Source organism: Aedes albopictus, chromosome 3 (assembly GCF_035046485.1).
Source record: "Aedes albopictus strain Foshan chromosome 3, AalbF5, whole genome shotgun sequence".
NCBI lineage: Eukaryota > Metazoa > Arthropoda > Insecta > Diptera > Culicidae > Aedes > Aedes albopictus.
This window is the reverse complement of record NC_085138.1, coordinates 41,102,301-41,127,076: the sequence shown is the minus strand read 5'-3', so window position 1 is coordinate 41,127,076 and position 24,776 is coordinate 41,102,301. Positions and strand designations below refer to the sequence as shown.

General features: G+C 40.8%; 1 protein-coding gene across 2 annotated transcripts in view; it reads right to left on the bottom strand.

Moving 5' to 3' along the window:
- Positions 1-5,378: 5,378 nt before the first annotated feature.
- LOC109406843 (lachesin) overlaps positions 5,379-24,776 on the bottom strand; it is a 291,521-nt gene continuing 272,123 nt past the window's right edge. The window contains exons 8-10 of one of the 2 annotated variants that reach the window (XM_062855605.1): positions 18,296-18,640; positions 6,433-6,564; positions 5,379-6,195 (exon numbers count right to left, since the gene is read on the bottom strand). In XM_062855605.1, the coding sequence (XP_062711589.1) occupies positions 5,762-6,195; positions 6,433-6,564; positions 18,296-18,640 (911 nt within the window). In that variant the 3' untranslated portion in view covers positions 5,379-5,761. Of the gene's footprint in view, positions 6,196-6,423; positions 6,565-18,295; positions 18,641-24,776 lie in introns of both variants that reach the window. The other variant, XM_062855604.1, reaches the window with a different exon arrangement.

Genomic DNA, 24,776 nt, shown 5'->3' with positions numbered 1-24,776 from the left:
CTAGGACAGCAGAATAATGAAATTTAACATATCAAATAGATATGGTAAATTTCATTATTCTGCTGTCCTAGGAAGTTCGGATCATCACTCATCAGCGAAGTTGTCGAGAAGTCCTTGGCTCTCAAGTGGAAAATGTTATATGTAATTGAACCACGGCGTTTACATTTGTTTACAGGATTTTGTACAACCTGTAATGTCTGTTTATTATGGATGGCCACGGAGTACTTTCAGGAAATATTTTTAGAGATATTAAAAGTATTTCCCTTGTAGGTCTTCTAGGGAACTCACTTCTTCCAGAGATCTCTCCGAGAATTTTCTCAACGATTCCTACGTGAATTGTTACTAACGATCCTCCAGTCAAATATTCAAATATTTCTCCAAAAGTTCTTAAAGAGATTTCCCCCTAGAGTTCCTCTAGAAATTGTGGTTGGAGAATTCTTCAGCAACTTCTCCAAGGATTTCTTAAGAAAGGTTTCCGATGATTCCTACAAAAAATTACTCTAAAGATTCCTACTGTAATTCCTCCAAGGAATCCCTCCAGAGATTTTTTTCCAATAATTTTTAAAGGATTCCTCCAGGAATTTCTGCAAAAAAAATCCATAAGAAATTCCTCCACGTATTCCTCCGGGTAATCCTCTAAGAAATTCTTCAACATTTCCTCCATGATTTTTTCCATGGCCTCCTCTTTGAATTCTTTAAAGAACTTTGCCCCAAGGATTTATTGAAAGATTATTTCATATACATGTTGGGATCCCAAGTAAACCACTCCTATCAACCATCATCTCTGATCATAGAACACGAAAACACATTTCATACATTTCCTCCCTTGAGAATTTCTTCAGAGAATCCAAAAGGGAGATTCTTTAAGGCATTCTTAGCAAATTACGTCAACCTATGCATCACAAATTCCATCAGGGAAAATCCATTAGAAATTCTGAAGGATCTCAGTAATTTAAGTTCTAGTTTTAAAGTTAAACTTTTCAATCCAATTCCGATTTCTTCGAAATTTCTTAGTATGTGGTCACTCAGTCTCTGTTGTGAATATCACTACAATTAACTACAGCTTTTTTTTCCGCATAGATAATCTATGTATGCATATCTGCCGATCGAAATAGTTATGTACTACCAAATGAAGTGTTGTTGTTTTGTTGGAGTTAATAAAATATTTAGATCAACAGCGAAACGAAGTGTTTTGATATCCCTTTGGATTTCCTGAACGCTCTGTGCTCGAAAACAAATTACTTCAAGTATTTATCGAAAGGTTTTCTTACAAATTTTATCGACAATTACATCAATGATCCATTATGGAAATGCTTTTTTCTATACCTTTAAAAATCATTCATAAATTGCTCCAAGCGAATATTCCTGCAATTCTTACCGAAACATTCACCACTTAGGGGCTGTCCATAAACCACGTGGTCATTTTTTTGGGACTTTTCAGAAGTAATGATACTTATAGAGACACTTTCTTGCAAAATTTCATCAACTTTTATCGATTGGTTCGAAAGCTACTGGTGTTGATAAGGGTGAATGTTAGTGAAAATTTTTCGTGTTTTTCATGTGCGATGTTTGCCTATTCATAACTTTTGAATTTCTCTACCAATTTTCATGAAATTTTCACAGAAGGTAGTTGATTATGTGTATATTATGTCGGCAAAATTTGATGATTATTGGTAAAGTACTTTCAATAGTACAACCGATACAATAGAGGGTGCTGACTAATTGCTGTCTGAGGGGCTAAAATCACGTTCAGTCCCAATACATGTTTCGATTATAAAATAGTTGATAGTGCATCGATTTTTTTGAAATTTTGCCCATGCAACGAATGTAGATTGAGAGGTTTGTGTTGAAAATTTCAGCCATTTCCTTTGACGAATTCAAAAGTGGCAGCGCTGACAAGCAAAACTAGGGGCTGTACAAAATTCAATGGCGCACATTCTACTCTTTCATTGCTACAACAAAAAGTACTGCACCGATTCACATGAAATTTTGTAGGTGAGATGAACACATCTTAAGATTTTATTAGGTCAAAATTGAGCATTTATAATGTATCTATTACAGAGTTACAGCTGTATTTCTGTGTCCCGATTATTGCGGATACAGGCTTTATTAACAGTTCTGTCGTCGCCAAGTAGCTTAATGTGGAAGGCCTCTGCAATGGTTCTGCTTGCCTGATTGTCGATCCTTTCCAGTATTTCCGTATTGGCGAAACCAAAGTTGTGTCCTATTTAGAGGTTATGGCTTTCAGCCGTTGGAGGAATAACTCAAAAACGGATTTTTAAGTTTTCATCCAACGTTTCGGTCAGCAAGCCTCGTTGGATAAATGTACGACTCGTGCTATTTCTTATTTCCTTTCTAATCACACTTTCGGTACCGTAAACTGGGGTGTAGTTGATCAATGGGGTGAACCTGATCACTCAATTACCCACGGATATCGACTTTCAAGGAAGTTACCATTCCATTTTAATATTATGCCATTGGATTACGAATGCTTAAAATACAATTGTTGCTACCTTGAAAGTCGATATTCGCGGGTAATTGAATGATCAGGTTCACCCCACTGATCAACTACACCCCAGTTTACGGTACTTGAGAAATTCTAGAACTCAATTGGGCAAATTTGCGTTCAAAATTGCGATATCTCCTTTGGTTTCTGAGATATTTGAAAAAAAAAATGTCAAATTTTGGCATTAAACCCAGAAAAATACATAAATATGACATTTTTTTAATATCTCTGAAACCAGAAACCCGACCCTCTAGAGCATATACTCAAACGGACCCGGAAACTTGGATATCGGCTAAACGGCAACTCATAATGGACCCCCAGTCGGACTGCAAAAGGAACAAGAGCCACACATCAACATCCTCGTGCTAATCATTCTACCATGGACAGGGTAGGAAAGTGACAGCAGCGCACAGGCCAGTTCGATATAGTAGAATTAGAATAGAATACATTCAGGCGCTGTACGAAGTGTAAGTGCAGCCGCCAATTGGAATCGCTCACGCAGTGCCCCAGTGGACAAAAAGAGCTGGAAATTAGGTTAAGTGATTGAAGAATAAAAAAAACCGCCATGGCTTGGCAACCACTGATGTACACCATTTTATTGTAATACAATAACATTAGGGGGATGCACTAAACAGCGTAAACTGATTAAACTAATTAAACGTCGCGATCACCAAGTCAATCCTTGGCTTATTTCATTCGCAAAATCATAAAACATTTCAAATAAGCAGAAAATCATGGCTTACGCAGCAATTTAATCTGTTTAGTGAGTACCGCTATTATGGTTTTTGAGACGCAGAATCCGAAAACTCCGAATTATTGAAACTTGAGGAGTTTGCGTGGCCCGTCACTCAAGATTGAGAACCATTAAATTTTGCAATACTGCTACTTGAGACAGACAATTTGAGAAACAAGTTCAAACTCCCATTAGACATACAGTCAGGTCTTTTTTTACGCGGTTTTCATTTACGCGGCCGCGTAAATGAAAACTCCATACAAAAAAGAATTTCATTGTCTTATTTTTGCATGATTCGTCGAGAAATGGTGAGACTTTTTTTACGCGGTTTTTTGAATTTTGAACTGAGTTTTTTTTTTACGCGGTACGTATCCCCCGCGAAAAAATATTTTCTGACTGTATGTACATATCACATGTTACTCGTTCTCGAAAAGCTAGAACCTCAATTTACGCCTAAAGAGCGTAAACATGCTTTTTAATTCTGTAGTTATTAATTTGCTATTCTCCTCAACTCGGGAAAGAAAATTTACAAAAACTAGCTAAAAACACTACCTTTGAGCTTCTTCAAACCTAAATTTAGTAACAAAACAAATGGATTCTTAATTCTTATTTAATCTTATTTACTAATACGTAGTTAAGCAAGCGCAGTAAAAACACATGGAAAGTTCAATAAATCCGTAACGGTAGATATTTGACCATATGCGTAGAATATTTTTTGCACTATTTATGGTTGTCTAACACGAAGTATTTTAGAGCTACTCAACAATTGTTGAACGGTTTGTACTGCAATTAAGTACAAACATTTGCAGGCATGTTTCAGGAAACGTTTCAAGGCGTATCAAGACTTGGCAGAGGGTTGCAGATAGGTTCCGATGGGGTTTCCTGAGGAGAGATGGATTCAGGCGGGATTTGGAGGACTTTCATGGAAGCTTCAGAAGACTTCAGAGGGGTGTTTCAAGGATTCAGATGATATTTATCAGTGGTATATCTCCTGGAATGTTCTTAACCCTCGAGCGATCGCGCTGTTGTATTTTGTACAACGCGTTGAAAAAATCTCGCTTTTTGTACTCAGCATTTGCGTGGTGCTGATACTAGTGGCCAACCGCGCGAGTTACGGAATGATAAAACCCTATGAAACTCTTTGAACAATACAGGAACATTCCTGAAATCCCATGGGAATCTCTGGAACACCACTGAAACGTCTCCGAAATACCCTAGAACTCCCATGAAATAACTTAAAATTCTCTGAATCGCTCTTGAGGCTCCTGGAAGCCCTGGAATGCCCCTGATACCCTTTTAAAACCCCAAGAACACCCCAGAATCGTCCGTGCGACCTTTTGGAACCTCTTAGATCATCCCTGTAACGCCCTGAACCCCTTCAAAACCCCTTGCAACGCTCCTACAACATCCTTGAAATCCAATGGAACCTTCATAAAGCTTTCAGAGACCCCCATGGAACAGCTCTGAAATTCCTCTGAAGCACCCTCAAACCCCAAGCAACGCCCCTTAACAATCCCTGGAGCATTTCTGGAATGCCTCTGAAAACCCTTCAAACACCGTGGAACGCCCAGTTTTCGTCGCCAGTTAACGTGTCATTAGCAGTACTGAAGCAGTATTGAAAATTTTCAATCTGTCACAACAAACCAGTTTGTTGATTTTGACAAACATAATTGCTTATTCTACCATTGATAGTTGAAATGGCAATCATACTAGTTGGTGGCGGTAACAGTAATGTTTGTCAAATCGATAAATATGTTGGATTGAATTCAACAAAAATGGTTAGGCTTCAGATGACAAACAGTTGTATCAAAATTAATAGAGTGCTTCGTGGCCGTGCAGCTAGAGGCGTCAGTCGTCTAGGCGTTTCGTAAGCCTCGGAGTGTGGGTTCGATTCCCGCTCCAGACGAGGAAAACTTTTCGTCAAACGGAAAATTCTCCACTGGGCCACTGGGTGTTCTGTGTGTTGTCCGTTGTTATATGTTAGTGCTTGTTCAGTCTGCACAACCTCTGGTTCAAGATGATGTATTACCTTTTTACCATCATTTTGTTTTTCTGCGTGATCACCTACCTGCTATAACTTTAACATTTCAGTTTTGAAATTTCGGTATGTTTCTTTAATAATGATTCAACTCAAAAAGATTCATTTGTTATAATATACATCATTTATTAAACGTACTTATCTCATTTTGGTTTTGTAACTGATTTCTATTCGTTTGATTCACTTCACTTTTTCTCTGACATTAGAGAAAAGTTCCTCATACACTGCGCTTCTGCTTTTGATTCCGCTTATATACACTTTTTACTAGAAATATTTCATTTATTTATTCAACGCCGTCTTCTGCCACTCACTTGCAGAAGACATATCATTTCCAATCTGATGTCACTACATTATAGCCTAGAGAGAGTTTATCTTCATTCAATCTTAATCGATGGTGATCCTACGAACTTACTAACTTAGAAATGAGAACCCAGAAATAGAACCGAAAATGAAAAGAGAACAAATCAACACTCGGCCTCCGAGTTCACAGTCCCCCGTGCCGCTGCTGGATCAGGACGAAACTTTTCTCCTTGGGCTTCCGGCCGATCAGCAGCAGCAGCAGAAAAAACGTTATCCAGGGCAGATAGACTTGAAAGAAGCGAAAAAACGACAAACAGGACAGAGCCGTCATAACCAGAATGGTCATGAGGCGTTCCTCGCCGGAGGGCACCAGCAGCGAGCCGCACGAGGACGACCCGTCGCCAGCGGACCCACCGCCGCCGCCTCCTCCATGGCCACCGCCGCTGCCGGTTCCACCGTGGCCGTGGTTCGTCGGGGAAGACTTGGAGTACGCCGTCAGCTGCGGGTAGTGGTTGAAGTAGGGCTCCCCGTTGGGACCGTACTCGACGTACACCGGCGGATTGGTGATGTACTCGACGATGAAGTCCGTCGGGGGATGCGGCACCACCTCCGGTGCCCCTGTGGGCAAAAAAGGATACACACATGTATATGCAAAGGACAGGACATAAAATCGGGATCGAATCGGGTGACAAATTGAAGGGCATCGGTTTGCAGCAGACACACTGTGCTGTGGGTAGGGTAGACGTACCAGTTATAGCCGAAGGGACATTTTTGGCAATAGCAGAGTATCGGTTGGCACATCTACCCTACCGCAGCGGAAATAAACTCGTAAAAAAAGCAGCGTACCAAACTTACGGTGTCCCATTAGAGTGGTCCGCCGTTCCTGCTGCATCGTAGTAGGCGGCTCCGGCGTAGTGGTCGTCGTCGTCGTAGTAGTTGTTGTCGTTGTCGTGGTGGTGGTGGTGGTCGTAGTTGGCCGTTTGATTTCTGTTGGAAAAAAGTGCAGGCAGAGGGGCGAAAATAGTAAAACAAAGATTCAATTTTATTACAGCCTGGAAATTCTAGGTACCTCCGCTCGGCAGGGTGGATTTGCAAGCAAGTGCTACAAACGGTGCAATAAAAGGGATATCGAGGGTTATACGAACTATCGATTCGGCAAGGGATATTGATAAATTCTGCTTACGAAACACATTCGTAGTCGTCTGCATTTAGTGTAAGCGGATAGACGGCTGATGGAAACTATCAAGTTTTTATGATGAGCTATTCTTGGAAGGGAAATCGTACGAACAGGGTTGGGTTGAAATAAAACTAGATGGATGCGACACATTGTGCACGAGTAAACCGATATAAAATGGTTCCATGGATGCTTAAAATATTGCACTTGTCTTTATTTTATGGAGTCTACGAAGTTTTACTTTGTGTAAAACAGAATGTTTAACCTTCAAAAGCCCTCGACGAACCTTAATTGATTCGAATTAACCATTTCCATAAAACACTCCCTATTTTGATTTGAGTCCGCCATCTTAGATTTTTGGAATTAGATAGAATTTAGACACACTCGGCATCTACCCTTGCCCTTGCTGAAAGAATGCCATTCCTTCTGTCACGTCCTCTGTCATTACTAGTTCTATGGGCACCATAGTACTAGCAACCCGAGTTGCTAGTTGACCCAGACAACCAATTTGCACGTATAATGAAGTTTATGTTCATGTTATACGTACTTTTATGCGTTAAAGTTACATCGCATAAGATGCAGCAAAAGTGCCTTATGCGTACAAAAGTGGAGGCGCTATACGTGCATTGACGGAAAAATAATAACGCTATATGACTTGAAGCGATATCTTATGCGATGCACCGTGTGCACTATTGCGACGTAATTCAGCACCTTATGCGATTTAATAAAAATGATTAAAAAAACAATTCTTGTCAGCGCGATATCAAACTTATGACCGTAAGTTTACTTGTATTCTTAGATGACTTTACTTGATACATCGTAATAAATTCAAAAAATAACATCATATGCGATGAAAATTTTCAGTCAGCCGTACATATATGCGATAGTGATGTAAAATAGTACTTTATACGATGTACAGTGTGATTTCTTATGCGACTCCTGGTTGTCTGGGGAGTGTCTTACTAACATTCCCTTCCCTCCTCGATGACCGCAAAGACGTGGCCAGCGCTGTTATCGACATTATTAAAATTTGTGAGTTTTCGAACTGTGCACGTTGAGAATAGTAAGCTAGTCCCAAGCCCTATTCATTAGTTCCTTTTCCTTGTGCAATTTCGATTGCTTTGCTCAATCATGGAGTAGCAACTACGATTTGTGCGGTCATCTTTGCTCATGCTGCTTATGCTCATGACAACAGGCGCGCGTCCTAAAAGGTTAAACCAGAAGATCATACTCCTTCTATCAGAGCCATCGATTTGCGGAGCTTCAGCAGGCCCTGTTTCAGGTCCTCGCTGATGCTAGTCCGCCCGCTCGTGTAACCGATTAGCTCGTCCAGCTATTTGGCAACTATCAACGTCTTTGGTAGACCGCTCCTGTTGCGGTTCAGCGCCCACGTGAGGTCAGCGCCAGTCATCTGCGCTTTCTCGGCCAGTGCTGCGTCGCTTCATGCTCCTCCCGTTGAACATCTGCAGCCAGCAGGGCGTAGCCAGCTTTTCGGTCAGAGGGGGGCCAGAAACCTTAGCAAATTAATACCTACTAGCTTTTATTGGTAAACGCAAAACGATGAAATTGAATTTAATAACATTATATTCTAAAAGCATTATTTAACCCTTCAGCAGTCATGCTGTTGTATTTTGTACAATACGTTGAAAAAGCTCGCCTGATCTACACAAATCAACGTGGTGCTGGTAGCGGTGACCAATTTCTGGAAGATCAAGAAATTTTATTTACTCGTGCATTATTTTGCAATGTTTTTTTTTGTTAAACATTAATAAGAAATTATAACTGAACTCTTTTGAAAATTACGAACGCTTTTGAGGACTCATTTATCTGGTTCCTGTATGCGTCCTTTTTTAATTATCTGCCAATTCTATTCGCTGGAGGAATTCCTCCTGAAATTCTCTATGTATTTCAAAACAAAAATCATCAGGTAATCCTGGAGAAGTTCTTGGAAACTGAAAAGATGATTGAAGGATTGCTGAAATTTCCGACGGAACTCCTGAATAAATTTTTGGAGAGAATCTGAGAGGAATTTTAATCCTGGACTAATCCCTGGAAGAATCCTCGAAGCAATCTCTGGAAGACTTCCTGGCTAAATCCCTGAAGAAATACCTGGATGCATTCCTGGAGCAATTCATACAGTAATACCTGAAGAAAGCCTGGTAGAATCCCTGGAGGAATTACCGAAGGAGTCCCTGGAAGAATGTCTGAAAGTATACCTGGAGGAATGCCTGGATAAATTATGGGAGGAATACCTAGAGAAATTTCTAAAGAGATTTCATGAGGAAATCCTAGATAAATTTCTGGAGGATTCCTAGGAGAAAATTCCGGAAATATTCCTAGAAGAAATCAGAAGAAAGGAATTCCTAGAGAAAGTCTTAGCGAAATTTCTGGAGGAATTCTTGGAGAAACCTCTGATTGAATTTCTGGGAAAATCTCTAGAAAGAATCCTGGAGGAATGCTTGCAAGCATTCATGGAGAAATTTCTGAACAAATTCCTGGTGCAATACGTAGAGAAATTCTTTAGATGAATTCTTGGAGCAATCCCTCGAAGAACTTCTGGAGGAATTCTTGGTGAAATATCCAAAGGAATTCTGGGAGGAATTGCTGGAGAATTTTCTGAAAAAAAATCTTTCTGAAACCTTCTGATTTTCTGAAAGAATCCTTTGAGGAATTTCTAGAGGATTTTCTGGGAACATCCCTGGAGAAATTCGTAGATAAATCCCTGGAAATCTCTGGAGGAATTCCTGGAGGAATGTCTGGAGGAATCCCTGTAAAATTTCTGAAAGTACTCGTGGAGAATTTTCTGGAAGAATCTCTGAACAAATCCCTAGAGGATTTCCTAGAGAAATACTTGGAGGAATTGCTGACATAAATTCTGAAGGATGTTCAGGAGCAATTCCTGGAAAAATTCATGAAGAAATTCCTGGGGTATTTCCTGGAGGGATGGATTCCTGGTGAAGTACCTGGGGAAATTCCTGTAGGAATGCCTGGACGAATTCCTAGAGGTTTTTCTGTGGGAATCGCTGCAGGAATCTCCAGAGGAATTCTTGGAGATTTATATTTCTGTTATATTTGCCATTTCTGAAAAATCCCTAAAATTCTTGAGGAATTTCTAGCGAAATTTCTGGAGGAATTCCTGGATAAGTCCTCGAAGGAATTCCTGAAGAAATCCCTGAGGAAATCCTTGAAGAAATTTGTGGAGAAATCCCTGAAGAAATCTCTGGAGGAACTCCTGGAGCAATACCTGGAGGAATCCCTGAAACAATCCTGGAGAATTTCTGAAGAAATCCCTAGAGGATTTCCTGGAGGAATCTAAGGAGAAACTTCTGGAGGATTTCCTGAAGGAAAAGATTTCCAGGAGGAATCCCTGGAAAAATCCTTGAAAAATTCATGGAGAAGCCTCTAGAGGAATCCCTGAAGCAATTTCTGATGAAATCTCTGGAGAAATACTATAGGAATTGCTGCAGTAATCCATGATGGAATTCCTGGAGGAACCTCTAGAGGAATGTTTCATCAAGTAATTGATGAATTTCTAGACAAAACTTCAGAAGAATTCTGGGAGATTCATATTATTATTTCTATTATTTTTCTATTGCTGAAAAAAAAAAACCCTTGGGAAAACCATGGAGGAATTTCTAGTGGAATTTCTTGGGGAATTCCACGATAAATCCTCGTAAAAAATTCCTGAATGAATCCCTGGGAGAATTCTTGAAGAAATTTGTGAAGAAATCCCTGGAGGAATCCCTAGAGAAACTCCTAGAGGAATCCCTGAAAAATTCCTAAAGGATAACTTCCTGGAAGAATTTCTTTAAAAAATCACTAGAAGATTTGCTGGAAAAATCCTTAGAGAAACTTCTGGAGGATTTCCTGGAGAAATCTTCGAAACATTTCCTGGAGTAATCCCTGGAGAAATTCGTGGAGAATTCCTTGAAGCAATTCATGAAGAATTCCCAGGAGAAATTTCTAGAGAGTGCCTGAAGGAATACCTGAAAAAATCCTGAGGGTATTCCAAGAAGAATTTCTGAAAAAAAACCGGGAGATTTTCTGGAAAAAAATCTGGACAAAATGCTGATATGATAACTGAAGGATGTTCAGGAGCAATTCCTGGATCAATTCCTAGAGAAATTACAGGAGGAATTTGTTAAGAAATTTTTGGGGTAGTTCCTAGAGAATTTCCTGGAGGAGTTCCTGGATAAAATTGTGGAGGTATGCCTGGAGGAATTCATTGAGATTTTCCTTTGGGAATTGCTTAGGCAATCCTTGAAGGAATTCCTGGATAAATTTTTGGGCAAATCTCTAGAGGAATTATGGGAGAAATTTCTGAAAAAAATCCCTCAGAAATTCTTGGAGGAATTTCTAGAGTAATTTCTGGAGACATCCTCGAAGGATCTTCTGAAGGAATCCCTGAGGGAATCCTTAGAGAAATTTGAGAAGAAATCCCTGGAAAAATCCCTGATGAAGTTCTTGGATGAATTTTAACGGAATTCCTGGAGGCAAATCTGGAAGAATTCTTAGAAGAATTCCTGGAAAAAATCCAAAAAATATTCCTAGAGAAAATCCTGGAAGAATTTCTGAAGGAATCCTTGAAGGATTTCCTGAAGAAATTTCTGAGTGAATTGCTGACATAATTTATTAAGGAATTCCTTGATTAATTCCTAGTGATGTTCCTGGAGGAGTCTCTGAAGAAATTCCTGGAGTAATTTCTGGAGGAGTTTCTAGAAAATACCCTGGATTAAATCCTGGAGGAATGCCTGCATGCATTTCCATTTCTGAAGGAATCCAAGGAAGAATTCCTGAAAAAAATCCCATGAGAAACTCCTGGGAAATCCTGCAGGAATTTCTGGTGGAGTCTCTAAAGCAATATCTGGAGGAATATCTGGTAGAATTCCTGGAGGAATCGTTGAAAAATTTCCTGGAGAAATCTCTGCAAGAGTCCAAGGAAGTATCCTTGGGAGAATGCCGATGAGAATTCCTGGTGGAATTCGTGGAGGATTCCCTGAAGTAATTACAGGAGAAATATTTGGAGGAATTCCTGTAAGAGTCTCTGGAAAATCCTTGGAGGAATCCCTTGAAGAATTCCTGGATAATTTTCTGTAGGAATTTCTGGAGGAATTCTTGGAAGAATTCTTGGAGGGATCTCTGGAGGATATCCTAGAGGAATGCCTGTAATAATTCCTGAAGGAATCTCCAGGGGAACTCCTGGAAAAATATCTAGTGGAATTTCCGGCGTAATTTCTGAAGGAATCTCTAGATGAATTCCTGGAGAAATTTTTAAAGAAATTCCTGCAGGCATTCATGGTGAAATCCCTGGAAAAAATCCTAGACAAATTCCTGAAGAAATTCTTGTATGAATCACTTAAAAAATACGTAGAGGAATACCAGGAATAAGTCATGAAGAAATCGCAGATGGAATTCTTGGAGAAATTCTGGAGCAATCCTAAGAGTTCTTGAAGAAACTTTAGAAGGAATCCCCGAAGCAATTTTAAGTGGAATTCTTAAGGGAATCCCTAAACAGCTCCTGTAGGAAATACTGGAGGAGTTCCTGAATAAATGCCTGAAGGAATTTTTGAAGGTGTCCTTGAAAGAATTCGTATAGAAGTCCCAGGTATTTCGCCTTAGCATGACGTTTGTTTTAATAAAATACTAGTCAAAATTCGTGTAGCATATAACTGCAGTCTATAGCAGCATATTAAAATTATTTGGTAAAATTCCTGGTAAAATTCTATGATAAGATTTAGTTAAAAATTTGGCGAAATTTCCTGTGGTTCTCAAGTGAAAAGGTTCGATAATTGTGGATAATAACTTAAAATTTAAAATAGGTATTTTTTCTGGAACTCTGAATTATTGATAATCTTTAAGTTGGCTCGAATTAGAAAAACGCCCCCCCCCCTGCCAGCCCTCTGGCTACGCCCATGCTGCTCGTTGATGGGTACACCAGCTTCTCATAGTGGCGATCTCGCTAGCACTCCTCGCGCGAACGGGTTCAACGCCGTTCCCGGTCCTGGTCCCTGTGGTTCGTTCGAGCTTGTTGGTCTTGGATTCTGCTGGTACCTGGTAGACTCGATTTTCCGTTGGTTGAATTCGCCTCCGCCGTTGTCAATCATTGCACTGCATTATTGAGTTGGTCAGTTCGTCTCGCGGCGCGTGGAACGTCGAATTGATACGTTGTCACCAGTGGTCCAAGTAGTGATATTCTTGCGGCGAAAGTGAAGTGAATTCTTGATCAGTGCAAACGAACTTCTCGGTGTAGTAGCTTTGAACAGTGACTTCGGTATGACTATGAAAGTGATCAGAACAGTAACGATGGAACCGGAAAATCTTGGAAGTTGACTCTAGAAGGAGAAGTGCCTTCTGAACAGTTTAGGGCTAGTGGAAAATTTCGTCAGTGACTTTTATGAAAAGCGTGACCGAAAGGAAGGTAAAGTCCGTTTGCAACTGTTTATAGAGTTGTACATGATTTCTTCGAAGTGCGTGACAAGATTGAAGTGCTAATGGATGAAGTTGCGGATGATGAAGTTCCTGATCCGGATGGTCAGAGAGGGCTCGGAAGACAAGGCTGAAGAGTGAATCAGAAAACCGGTGACGGCATAACCAGTGATGTGCAGAACTGTTTCTGCAAGACCAAGGCAGCGTTAATGGAACGGCGTCCGAAGAAGCAGATGGATCATCCTGGGGCGTTAGGCACGGCTGCCGGGAGTACCCTCTAGAGAGTGAAACTGCCAGAGATCAAGCTACCAACCTTTGGCGGCAAACTTTGAGACTGAGTGCTTGATCTATCAGAATCCGCAGTAAATTATATAGTTGCCTGGACTACATTGGAAGAGCGCAGCGCTACCATAACAAGAAGCTCATTGTGATGGCATATGTATCTCGACGCCATCTTTGGCATTGAACCGATGCGGAAGGAGAGCTACGAAGCGCTAAGCCAGCTCATCAGCGACTTCGAAAAGAATCTGCAGATGCTGCAGAAGCTGGGACAGGACCCCATTGGCTGTAGCACTGTCCTAGTCTACATGGTTTATACCAAGCTGGACGGTTTTACCCTGCGATTCTGGGAGTTGTCGCACAGTTGTCCAAAAACGTATCCACCTACCGTAACCTGATGAACTTTTTGAACAACCATTGTGCCGTTCATCAATCAGTTACAGTGAGAAAACCTGCCCCCGTTGAAGTAAAGAAGCCCAAGATAAGCGTCAGCCATTCGTCAACATCCTTTGCCGGAGCTATTTCTGATCGGAAGTGTTTCATCCGGCGTTCATGTGCAAGAAATTCTAGAAGTGTAATATCTCGGAGCCCTATGGAGCATGAACTGCCTATCGTTGGGTCACTTGGCGCGGAATTGCAACAAAGGATCATGCCGTCAATGCAATGTGGGAAGAGACATCAATACATGCTTCACGCTAAAAGCAACTATGTATGTCAACCCGAAAACCTCCGTTCCTCAGACGACAAAACGACCCCCAAGTAAACAACCATTTCAGATACAGCAAACACAGTCGGAAACACCAACACATTAAAAAGCAAAAACCACAAACCACAACGAACCCAGCACCTCACTGTCAATCGTACGGACACAATAGCATAGCTGGGTGGAAGCTCAGGTAAAATATTATCTCCTGGGCGCCCACTTGGGCGCCCATTAAAAAGACCACCCCCGGCGAATACTGGCGCTTGAGCCTAGCTATTTAGCACTGTAGTTGGAGGAAATGCTAATGCAGAACCCGTAGCTTCCGGGAAGGTAAGCCCAGCTCCCTGGGTTAGTGGGTTGGTGTCAGGCCCGGCGACGACCACAGCGACGAAAAGGGACTTGCGATTGGAAGCTCGGTACGTGGAACTGCAGGTATCCCAACTTCATCGGGAGCACCCGCATACTCACCGATATACTGAAGGACAGCGGGTTCGGAATCGTAGCGCTGCAAGAGGTGTGTTGGACAGGACCTATGGTGCAAACGTTTAGAGGTTATCATACCATCTACCAGAGCTGCGGCAACACACGTGAGCTGGGAACAGCTTTTATAGTGATGGGCGACATGCAGAGGCGCGTGATCGGTTGGTGGCCGATCGACGAAAGAATGTGCAGGTTGAGGATCAAGGGCCAATTCTTCAACATCAGCATAATAAACGTGCACAGCCCTCACTCCGGAAGCACTGATGATGACAAAGACGGATTTTACGCGCAGCTCGAACGCGAGTACGACCGCAGCCCAAACCACGACGTCAAGATCATCATAGGAGACCTAAACGCTCAGGTAGGCCAGGAGGAGGAATTCAGACCGGCGATTGGAAAGTTCAGCGCCCACAAGAACATGGCCATTCCTAGCACCTTCTTCCAGCACAGCCTCCCGTATCGTTACACCTGGAGATCACCACAACAAACGGAATCGCAAATCGACCACGTTCTGATTGATGGACGGCACTTCTCCGACATTATCGGCGTCATGACCTATCGTGGCGCTAGTATCGACTCTGATCACTACCTGGTGATGGTTAAACTGCGCCCAAAACTCTCCGTTATTGACAATGTACAGTACCGGCGACCGACCCGGTACGGTCAAGAGCGACTGAAGCAACCGGAAGTCGCCACCGCATACGCGCAGAATCTCGAGGCAGCGTTGCCGGACGAGGGTGTGCTCGATGAGGCCCCTCTAGAGGACTGCTGGAGTACAGTCAAAGCAGCCATTAACAACGCAGCCGAGAGCACTATCGGGTACGTAGAACGGAGTCGACGAAACGATTGATTCGACGAGGAGTGCAGAGCGATGCAGAAGGATGCAGCGTGGGCGGTAATGCTGCAGCATGGAACCCGACAGCATGTGGAGCGATACAGGACAGAAGCGGAAGCAGCAGACCCATCTCTTCCGGGAGAAAAAGCGCCGCCTGGAAGAAGCAGAGTGCGAGGAAATGGAACTGCTGTGTCGTTCACAAGAAACACGTAAGTTCTACCAGAAGCTCAACGCATCCCGCAAAGGCTACGTGACACAAGCCGAAATCTGCAGGGATAAGGACGGGAGCCTGCTGACGGACAAACGTGAGGTGATCGAAAGGTGGAAGCAGCTCGTCGACGAGCACCTTAATGGCGAAGAGAATGTAGGCAGCGGATGAAATGACTATGTTGGTGCAGCAGAGGACGGGAAGGAACCAACTCCCACGCAGAGGGAAGTTAAGGATGCCATTCATCAGCTCAAAAACAACAAAGCGGCTGATAAAGACGGTATCGCAGCAGAACTCATTAAGATGGGCCCGGAAAAGTTGGCCACCTGTCTGCACCAGTTGGTAGTCAAGATCTGGGAAACCGAACAGCTACCGGAGGAGTGGAAGGAAGGGATAACCTGTCCCATCCACAAGGAAGGCGACAAGTTAATGTGTGAGAACTTTCGAGCGATCACCATTTTGAATGCCGCCTACAAAGTGCTATCCCAGATCATCTTCCGTCGTCTTTCACCTAAAGTAAATGAGTTCGTGGGAAGTTACCAAGCCGGTTTCATCGACGGCCGGTCGACAACGGACCAGATCTTCACCGTACGGCAAATCCTCCAGAAATGCCGTGAATACCAGGTCCCAACGCATCACCTGTTCATCGACTTCAAAGCGGCATACGACAGTATCGACCGCACAGAGCTATGGAAAATTATGGACGAGAACAGCTTTCCCGGGAAGCTGACTAGACTGATAAGAGCAACGATGGACGGTGTGCAGAACAGCGTAAGGATTTCTGGTGAACTATCCAGTTCATTTGAATCTCGACGGGGACTACGACAAGGTGATGGACTTTCCTGCCTACTATTCAACATCGCCCTGGAAGGTGTTATGCGACAAGCCGGGCTCAACAGCCGGGGTACGATCTTCACGAAATCCAGCCAATTTGTCTGTTTTGCGGATGACATGGATATTATTGCTAGAACATTTGGAGCGGTGGCAGAATTGTAGACCCGCCTGAAACGTGCAGCAGCAAAGGTCGAACTGGTAGTGAATGCTACTAAGACAAAGTACATGCTGGTAGGTGGGACTTAGCGAGACAGGACAAGCCTTATACTTTTGAGGTGGTGGAGGAATCCATCTACCTCGGTTTCTTGCTAACAGCTGACAATAACGTGAGCCGTGAAATACAAAGTCACATCATCAGTGGAAGTCGTGCCTACTATGGGCTCCAGAAGAAACTGCGGTCAAAAAAGATTCACCCCCGCACCAAATGTACCATGTACAAGACGTTAATAAGACCGGTGGTTCTCTACGGGCACGAGACATGGACGATGCTCGAGGAGGACCCTCAAGCACTCGGAGTTTTCGAGCGACGCGTGCTAAGGACGATCTTCGGCGACGTGCAGGAGAACGGTGTGTGGAGGAGAAGGATGAGCCACGAGCTCGCTGCACTCTACGGTCAACATCCTGAAAGTGGCCACAGCTGGGCGGATACGGTGGGCAGGGCATGTTGCAAGGACAACAACCCTGCAAAGTTGATGTTTGCTAACCATCCGGTTGGTACAAGAAGGCAAGGAGCGCAGATAGCACGATGGGCGGACCAGGTAGAGCGTGATCTGGCGTGACCGACGTTGGAGAGCTGCAGCTGCAAATCGAGTATTATGGCGGCAAATTGTTGATTCAGTGTTATCATGAATTTGATGTTAACTAAATATATGAAAAATGAGTGAACTTCAGTAAATCGTAACTCTTTTGAAAAGAATCTCCGCGCATTCGGTTTCGCGATTCGATTCTTCGATCCGATATGCGACTGAGTTATTCATGTCTAGTCCACACTGGTGTGCGGATATGGTTCGCTCGGAAAAGAATCCTGGGCTCCCACCAGATTCGCATAAGGGAGGGGGGTTTCGTCAAGACCCTGGACTCCTGTCCTTGGTGCCCCAGTGTAAATGCAGTGTAAACACATTGAAAAGTAATAAAACGTTTCTCTCATGCAAGTTATTGAATTCTAATCACAATGCAAAACCCCAGTCCAATTCTCAGTGCAATCAAAATCTCAGGCTAGCCGGACCTTTCGAAGCTAGTGCGAAGGAAAGCATAAAATCCCTTATTTACGACGTCGTAACAGACTGGCACGGAGTATTACTACCAAGAGCACAAGTGTGACTATCGTAACTGCGCTCGTGTGTATGTGTGGTCCGTAGCCCAAAAAAGAAAGGCAAACCAAGGAAAAATTGAGACCGACATTCCGAAGGCTTCATTTTTATCAATCTTTAATACCCTCGGAGTCACCAGGCACAGGCAGACCGGCCGGCAGCTACCCTGCTATTCAGTGCGTCTGGCCAGGCCAGGCCGGACGACAGGCAAAACCGAAACTCTGTTAGTTGATTTTATGGCGTCTTTTTATTAGACCCAGCTCGCTGACGTTGTTCTGATCCCTTGCCGCCGGTCGTAGCCCTGCCCTGTAATTTGGCACCGAATTTTCAATTTAGTTTTATGGGCTTTTCACTGCCATAAAACTATGAAATAAACAAAGCCTCCAGAAATGAACTCTCCGCCAGCCGCCGAAGGAACAATTTAAGGAATTGATAAGGGAAAACGAAAAAATGGAATCCCAACACTCACCATAAACTCTAATGGTTTTGTTTGCCTTGCCAAAGGCGTTCGATGATATGCACATGTAGCTGCCGGCGTCCGCGGCGCTAAAACGCTGAATCCGCAGCGTGGTCCGACTCGAGTAGGAGTTGGTGTACTGCTCGCGGATTTCCATGTGTTCGTTGTTCAGCATGATCTCCTGCCGGTAGGAAGAGATGGAACTGCTGCTGCTGCTGCTACTGCCACCAGCACCGTTGGAAACCTTGGTCCAGTAGTTGACCGATCGGGGGAATGATTCGACCGCGCATACCAGCTCGATGTCCGAATCTTCGTAGAAACCCTGGAGAGTTTTCGCAGTGGTGACGTTGGGGGCAACTGGAATAAAAGGCAATACATCATAGTGAATAAAAACACGGTGTGCCAAAAACCGTTATTATCAAATAAAAATGTCCACCAATTTGGCACCCGTCATTCGAAAGATATCTTATCCTAGTATCTTCTCTGAAAATTTGAAAATCTTTCATCGAGGGAAATTGAAGATTTTGTCATTTGAAGATATTCCGGTATTTCTATAGAATTTTCATATATGAATAAATATGCGCATATCGTGGTTCTTCGGCCATTTATGATTTCTACAAATATATGTACATTAGTTTTTCAAATACATATCAACATGTATGATATCCAAGCATAGTTTCTGCAAATTTGACAACATTTTGTTAGAGGAATCACAAGTTACAGTTGTTTGAATAGTTTACTCTCTGATATCCCAACATATTTCCCTAATATGTTACCTATAATACAAGTTTCAACCCCGTATACGTCATCAAAACATTTTTTTTAGCAATTTTTATTGAATATACGTGATTGTTGGGCATATATGCGATAAATTTAATACCATTATATTGATGGGTTTGATATTCACGCTGGCTTAAGTATTTAAGATATTTATAAAATATTTTTAAAAAGTGTTAGGAAGAACATCTACCACATGTTTAAAATATTTTCTAGTCTATTATAAAAGAGTAAAAATGTGTCTTTAACATGGATAACCAATCTTTTCTTAAAAATAAAAAAAATATTCCATCAGATAATTGGAGTTATAGCTTACAGTATTGGGTATCAACTCCAATTTATCAAAAATTAAGTGATAATCTCATATTCACACCCTTAAACAACTGTCATGAGGTGTTTAAAATTGTAACAACAACAATATACAGGGTGTTAGGTTCCTGAGTGCAAACTTTTTAAAGGGTGATAGAGGACCATAAATGGAGAAAAAAATGTTCTACGCATATGGTCAAATCTAAACCGTTACGTAGTTATTGAACTTCCCATGTTTCTGACTCTTATGCCTTAACTGGCTATAACTTGAAAATGGTCAAACTTATCGAAGTTTTTTGACCCTTATTCGAAAGATTATCAAATTTTCTATCAAATGGCATCTTTGAATCGATTGGTTTAGATAAATAACTAAGTTGTCTAGAGCAAATAGCTCAAAAGTAGTGTGTTTTAATTTATTTTTGTCAATTATCTTTGAAAAATGCGTAATAATTCAAAATTCTTTCTTAGGCAAAGTTGTGGCCCCTGTTTTACTCTACAATTCGTTCTTTGACATCAAACTTCTATCTCTTTTCGTTTTGTTGCAATTTCGATTTTAACATCGCATTTCAGATCATAAATTTGCAACTGTCATGGAAAGCACTTTTTTGAGCATTGTGCCGCACATTTAAATCAAAATTGCAATAAAACGATAAGAGCTAGAAGTTTAGTATCAAAGAACGAATTGTAGAGTGTAATAGGGGCCACAACTTTGCCTAAGAAAGAATTTTAACTTATAACGCATGTTTCAAAGATAATTGACAAAAACCAATAAAAATACACTATTTTTAGCTATTTTGCTATAGAAAACTTAGTTATTTAACTAAACCAATCTATTCAAAGATGCCATTTGATAGAAAATTCAATAATCTTTTGAATAAGGGTCAAAAAAATTCGAAAAGTTTGACCATTTTCAAGTTATTGTCAGTTAAGGCAATAAGAGTCAAAAACATGGGAAGTTCAATAACTACGTAACGATTGAGATTTGACCATATGCGTAGAACAATTTTTTTCTCCATTTATGGTCCTCTATCACCCTTTAAAAAGTTTGCACTCAGGAACCTAACACCCTGTATATTAGCATGGGTAGAAATAGACATTTCACTCCTGCACACTTTTTGAGTTCCATTTTGGCCCCATATCAACTGTGCAAAATTTCAGCACGATCGGAGAAACTATATTTTAGCGCCAGCCGTTTTAAGTTTTCATACAATTTACTATGGGAAAAATCACCTTTTCAAAGAAAAATCGCCACAGGTGGCCCCTTAATCCCTAAAAATAAGATTGATGAATGATATCTGTAAAAAATTGACGAGGAATCAACCCTCCGAACACCGCAAATCGATCTAAGGTATGTGGAAAAAGATAACCGAAAGAAAACCGAATAGCATGGCAACGCCGTTTAACATGTAAGGATTAACAATAAATAATAATATATCGTCATTTTATTGATCGGGTAAGGCTTTATATTTTTTTAACGAACATTACATCGCTTTGCGGTCTTCGGAGGTCTGAATTCTTGTGAAGTTTTCTTCAGAGATCACATCATTCATTTTTAGGGATCAAAAGGAGACCCCTAGCGATTTTTTTTTGAAGAAGTAAATTCTCCTCATGAATACTAAATAGTATGAACATTTAAAAAAGGCGGGAGCTAAAATATAGTTTCTTTGATTGAGCTGAAATTTTGCACAGTTGGTATGAGGGCAAAATGGCACTCAAAAAGTATACAGGAATGAGAGTTTTCCCGTTTTTTTTCCATATAACCGTGTCCCAGACTAATACATATGGAACAATACATATAATCCTGTGTTTGACATTAAGGTTGAAAATTGCATGAACAATTTATATTAATTTTCCTATACTTCAAAATGATTAGCTATTGTGCTTCTTGTCGTATCTAATTCAAAGTTATCTTTTTGTTTAGAAAACGGAATATAATACTTCTTTTAAATTTCCCATCATTAGAAACCGTGCATTTACATAGCATTTCAAGTACAATTTAATGACACATAATAAATCACAATAACAACACATAATAAATCTATTAGACTTTATAAAAAAAATCACTTATTTATACATAAAATCGTACGCATATAAACGTACGCAAGGATTTCTTATCATTGATGAAATTTCAGTCGTTAAATAGCTCAGATTCAGCTCGCAAGAAGATACTCGAAAGATACACTTTTTACTTTCATTTTACAAACTTCTTAAGCTCTCATACCATTGTGATTCAAACCCATTAATAGAATGGTTCCAATTTATCGCAAATTGGATCAAAAATCACGCATATCAAAGACCTATTTCCGAAAAGGCTAACATTTTTGTCCTGATGACATATACGGGTTTGATAGTAGCATGGAAATAATAGGATTATAGCAATTATAAGTAAAATTTAGGGTAATAGAGTAAATTATTTAAATAACTGTAACTTGAAAGGAATCTCAAAGGAAGGAATTTAACAAAATGTTGTCAAATTTGCAGAAACTTTGCCTAAACATCATACACGTTGGTTAGTATTTGAAAAACTAATGTTTATTTGGGTTGAAATTATAAATGGCCGTAGAACCACGATATGTGCATATTTACTCATAAAGACTGCCCCAGAAAGTATGGACGCACCTAGTCTTCAGTTGTCTGGGCCTGAGCGATGGTTCTTGTTTCGGGCTCCGCTTTGTCTGTTTCTGCTTACTATAGAATCGAAAATTCAAACGTTCTTTGCCACGATGAACATTGGAATTCGAAATGGTAACTTTTTTGGTCATACCCCGCTCTGTGTTAGTTAGAAGGTTTTTTGTTGTGCTCAAACACCTTCATTATTTGTTTATCCAAACGAGGGTTAGCAGGATCTTTATTTTTTACTCAATTTTTGCCTATGCTTTAACGTATTATTCTCATCGTGGTTGCTAATTGCTGGTTGCACAATTTTCTAACTTACTCCCACCATATTTTGTTCTTTTCCTAAGTGACCTTTTAAACTCTGTACATCGTTTGTGCACATTTTTTCAATGATGTTCCGTTGAAAGTTCATGTATTTTGAAATACACAGTTGGAATCGCAAAAACCGTCATACAAATGCTGAGAAAATAGGTTGACCAACAGGAAGTAGCTTTTAAAAATTACTACTCATCAATAGTTTGGAAATGCCAGTATTTTCTTACTGCGTCCATACTTTCTGGACCGGTCTTTATAAGAAAATCCTATAGAAATAACGCAATATGCTCAAATGACAAAAACTTCAATTTCCCTCGATGAAAGATTTTCAAATTTTCAGAGTAGATACTTGGATAGTATATCTTTTGAATGACGGGTGCCAAACTAGTGGACATTTTTATTTGTTAATAACAATTTTTGGCACACCGTGAAAAAAAAATCATAATGTTTATATGTACATATGCATTAGAGTGGGTCAACGTTGTATGGAGAATATTTACATATGATCGCATCAAGCCAGAACAAAGCTTTTCCAATCTGTATTAGCGTCCAAAACAACTGTGCGTTTTCCGCATTGCGGTTGAAATTTGTATGGAAGTTAGTATGGGCCTGTCCATAAACTACGTAGACTCGTAGGGGGGACGGGGGGAGGGGTCTGGCCAAAGTCTACGCTCCATACAAATTTCGAAAATTTTGTATGAACAAAAGTCTACGAAGGGGGAGGGGGGGTCTGAGATGGCCAAAAATGAGTCTACGTAGTTTATGGTCAGGCCCTATGGAAAAACGTACTTTTTTGCATTTTATTCAAGTTGAATTATTTTGTCTAAAACCGTGTAACTGATGTCATTAATGTATAGCCTAGGATATGCCGAAAAACGTTGCCGCAGATCGTAAAGCGATCCGACGCTTGTGAAAAAAATTATTTGCCTGGTAACTTAGGCCGAAAATTGAGATTTTATTATTGATGTCATTCCTTCACATGTTAAATGTTAAGCACCACCGGGCGATCTGTACGTTATAACTTTTTTCACAAGTGTCGGATCACTTTGCAGTCTTCGACAAAGTTATTCGGCATATCCTAGGGTATACTTCAACTTCATTAGTTAGATTGTTTTAGACGAAACATTTCAATTTATGAGAAAAACACAAAAAAGCACGTTTTCCCATAATATATTCCCCAAGGTTGTTAATCGATAAATTATCGTTATCGTCGATAACGATAATTGCGTTCAACGTTATCGCTCACTGCGATGACGATACATTATCGCAAGATTTATCGGCCCTCGATAAATCAACGCAAGTTAACTGCAGTTAACTTACGGAAGTTTCAATCATAGCAATCTTGTGTGAAAATCTTTGACAGCAACATACAGAGCTCCAATGATTCGAAAGTTACAGTTGTGTTTTCCATCGCAAATAATGAACTTTCGGGAATTATCATTGGGAATACCTCCAGAGATTCTACATAAAGAGTATTTCGACAGAGATTCTATCGGGAAATTCGAAATAATGGATTCAATCGGGAATTCTTTTCCATTGCATTGGGAGTTCTGTCGGTGCCAGATATTGTATCGAATAGTGTTCCAGGAATTCTATTGTCACTATTTTATTGGGAGCTCCGCCAGGTATTACTTTGGAAATCCCTCCAAGAATTCCTTTAATATTTTTCCAGGGATTCCATCGTGTAATTTATTAGGTAAACAAGGGTTTTCATCAGGAATTACACCAGAGAATTTCTCGCCATTCCAACGGGATTTTGCCATAGATTAATATCCCACACTTTGGTCATACACACGCCGCAGGAAAATTTCAGACTGTTTTTCATGTTTTTTTACTCAGCATTCAACAGTTAACTCGATAATTTTCGATAAATTATCGAAGTTACGAAAACGATAACGATAATTCAACGCATTATTTATCGTTAACGACGAATTATCGAATCACTGTCAGCGAAGTCAAAGTTGGCGTTAACTTATCGGCGATAATTTATCGATTAACAACCTTGTTCCATACAAATTTGAGCACCACTATAATATTATAGTGGAACCTTACAAATGCGTAATAAGTTGGGACATTACATTTGGACACATACAACACAGAACATATATTTTGTCCTGTTACCCTATTGGATAACAATTTCCGATGACAGGATGACGAGGTTTCATTAATGTTGTTGGTCAATCCTGTAATCGTATTTTCTCTGGCAGCTTGCCTTTTGTTGGCAGCATTAGTTGCTTTCATAGCTTCTGTTTTGTCTAGGAATTTCTAATCCCAAGGGGGCATCCCGATTCGGGTTTCATCACTAGAGTTCTATAACTTGAAGTCTGTGCCAGGTTTACATCTCTAGTACTTAATCACAGCCCGAAATGGCCTGAATGTTGGCAATTGAAATAGGATTGCGGGCTTCTATTCTGCCAGAGCCCTATGAATGTGCATTAGTACTAGGGATATATTCACAAGTTAAAATAGCACATTT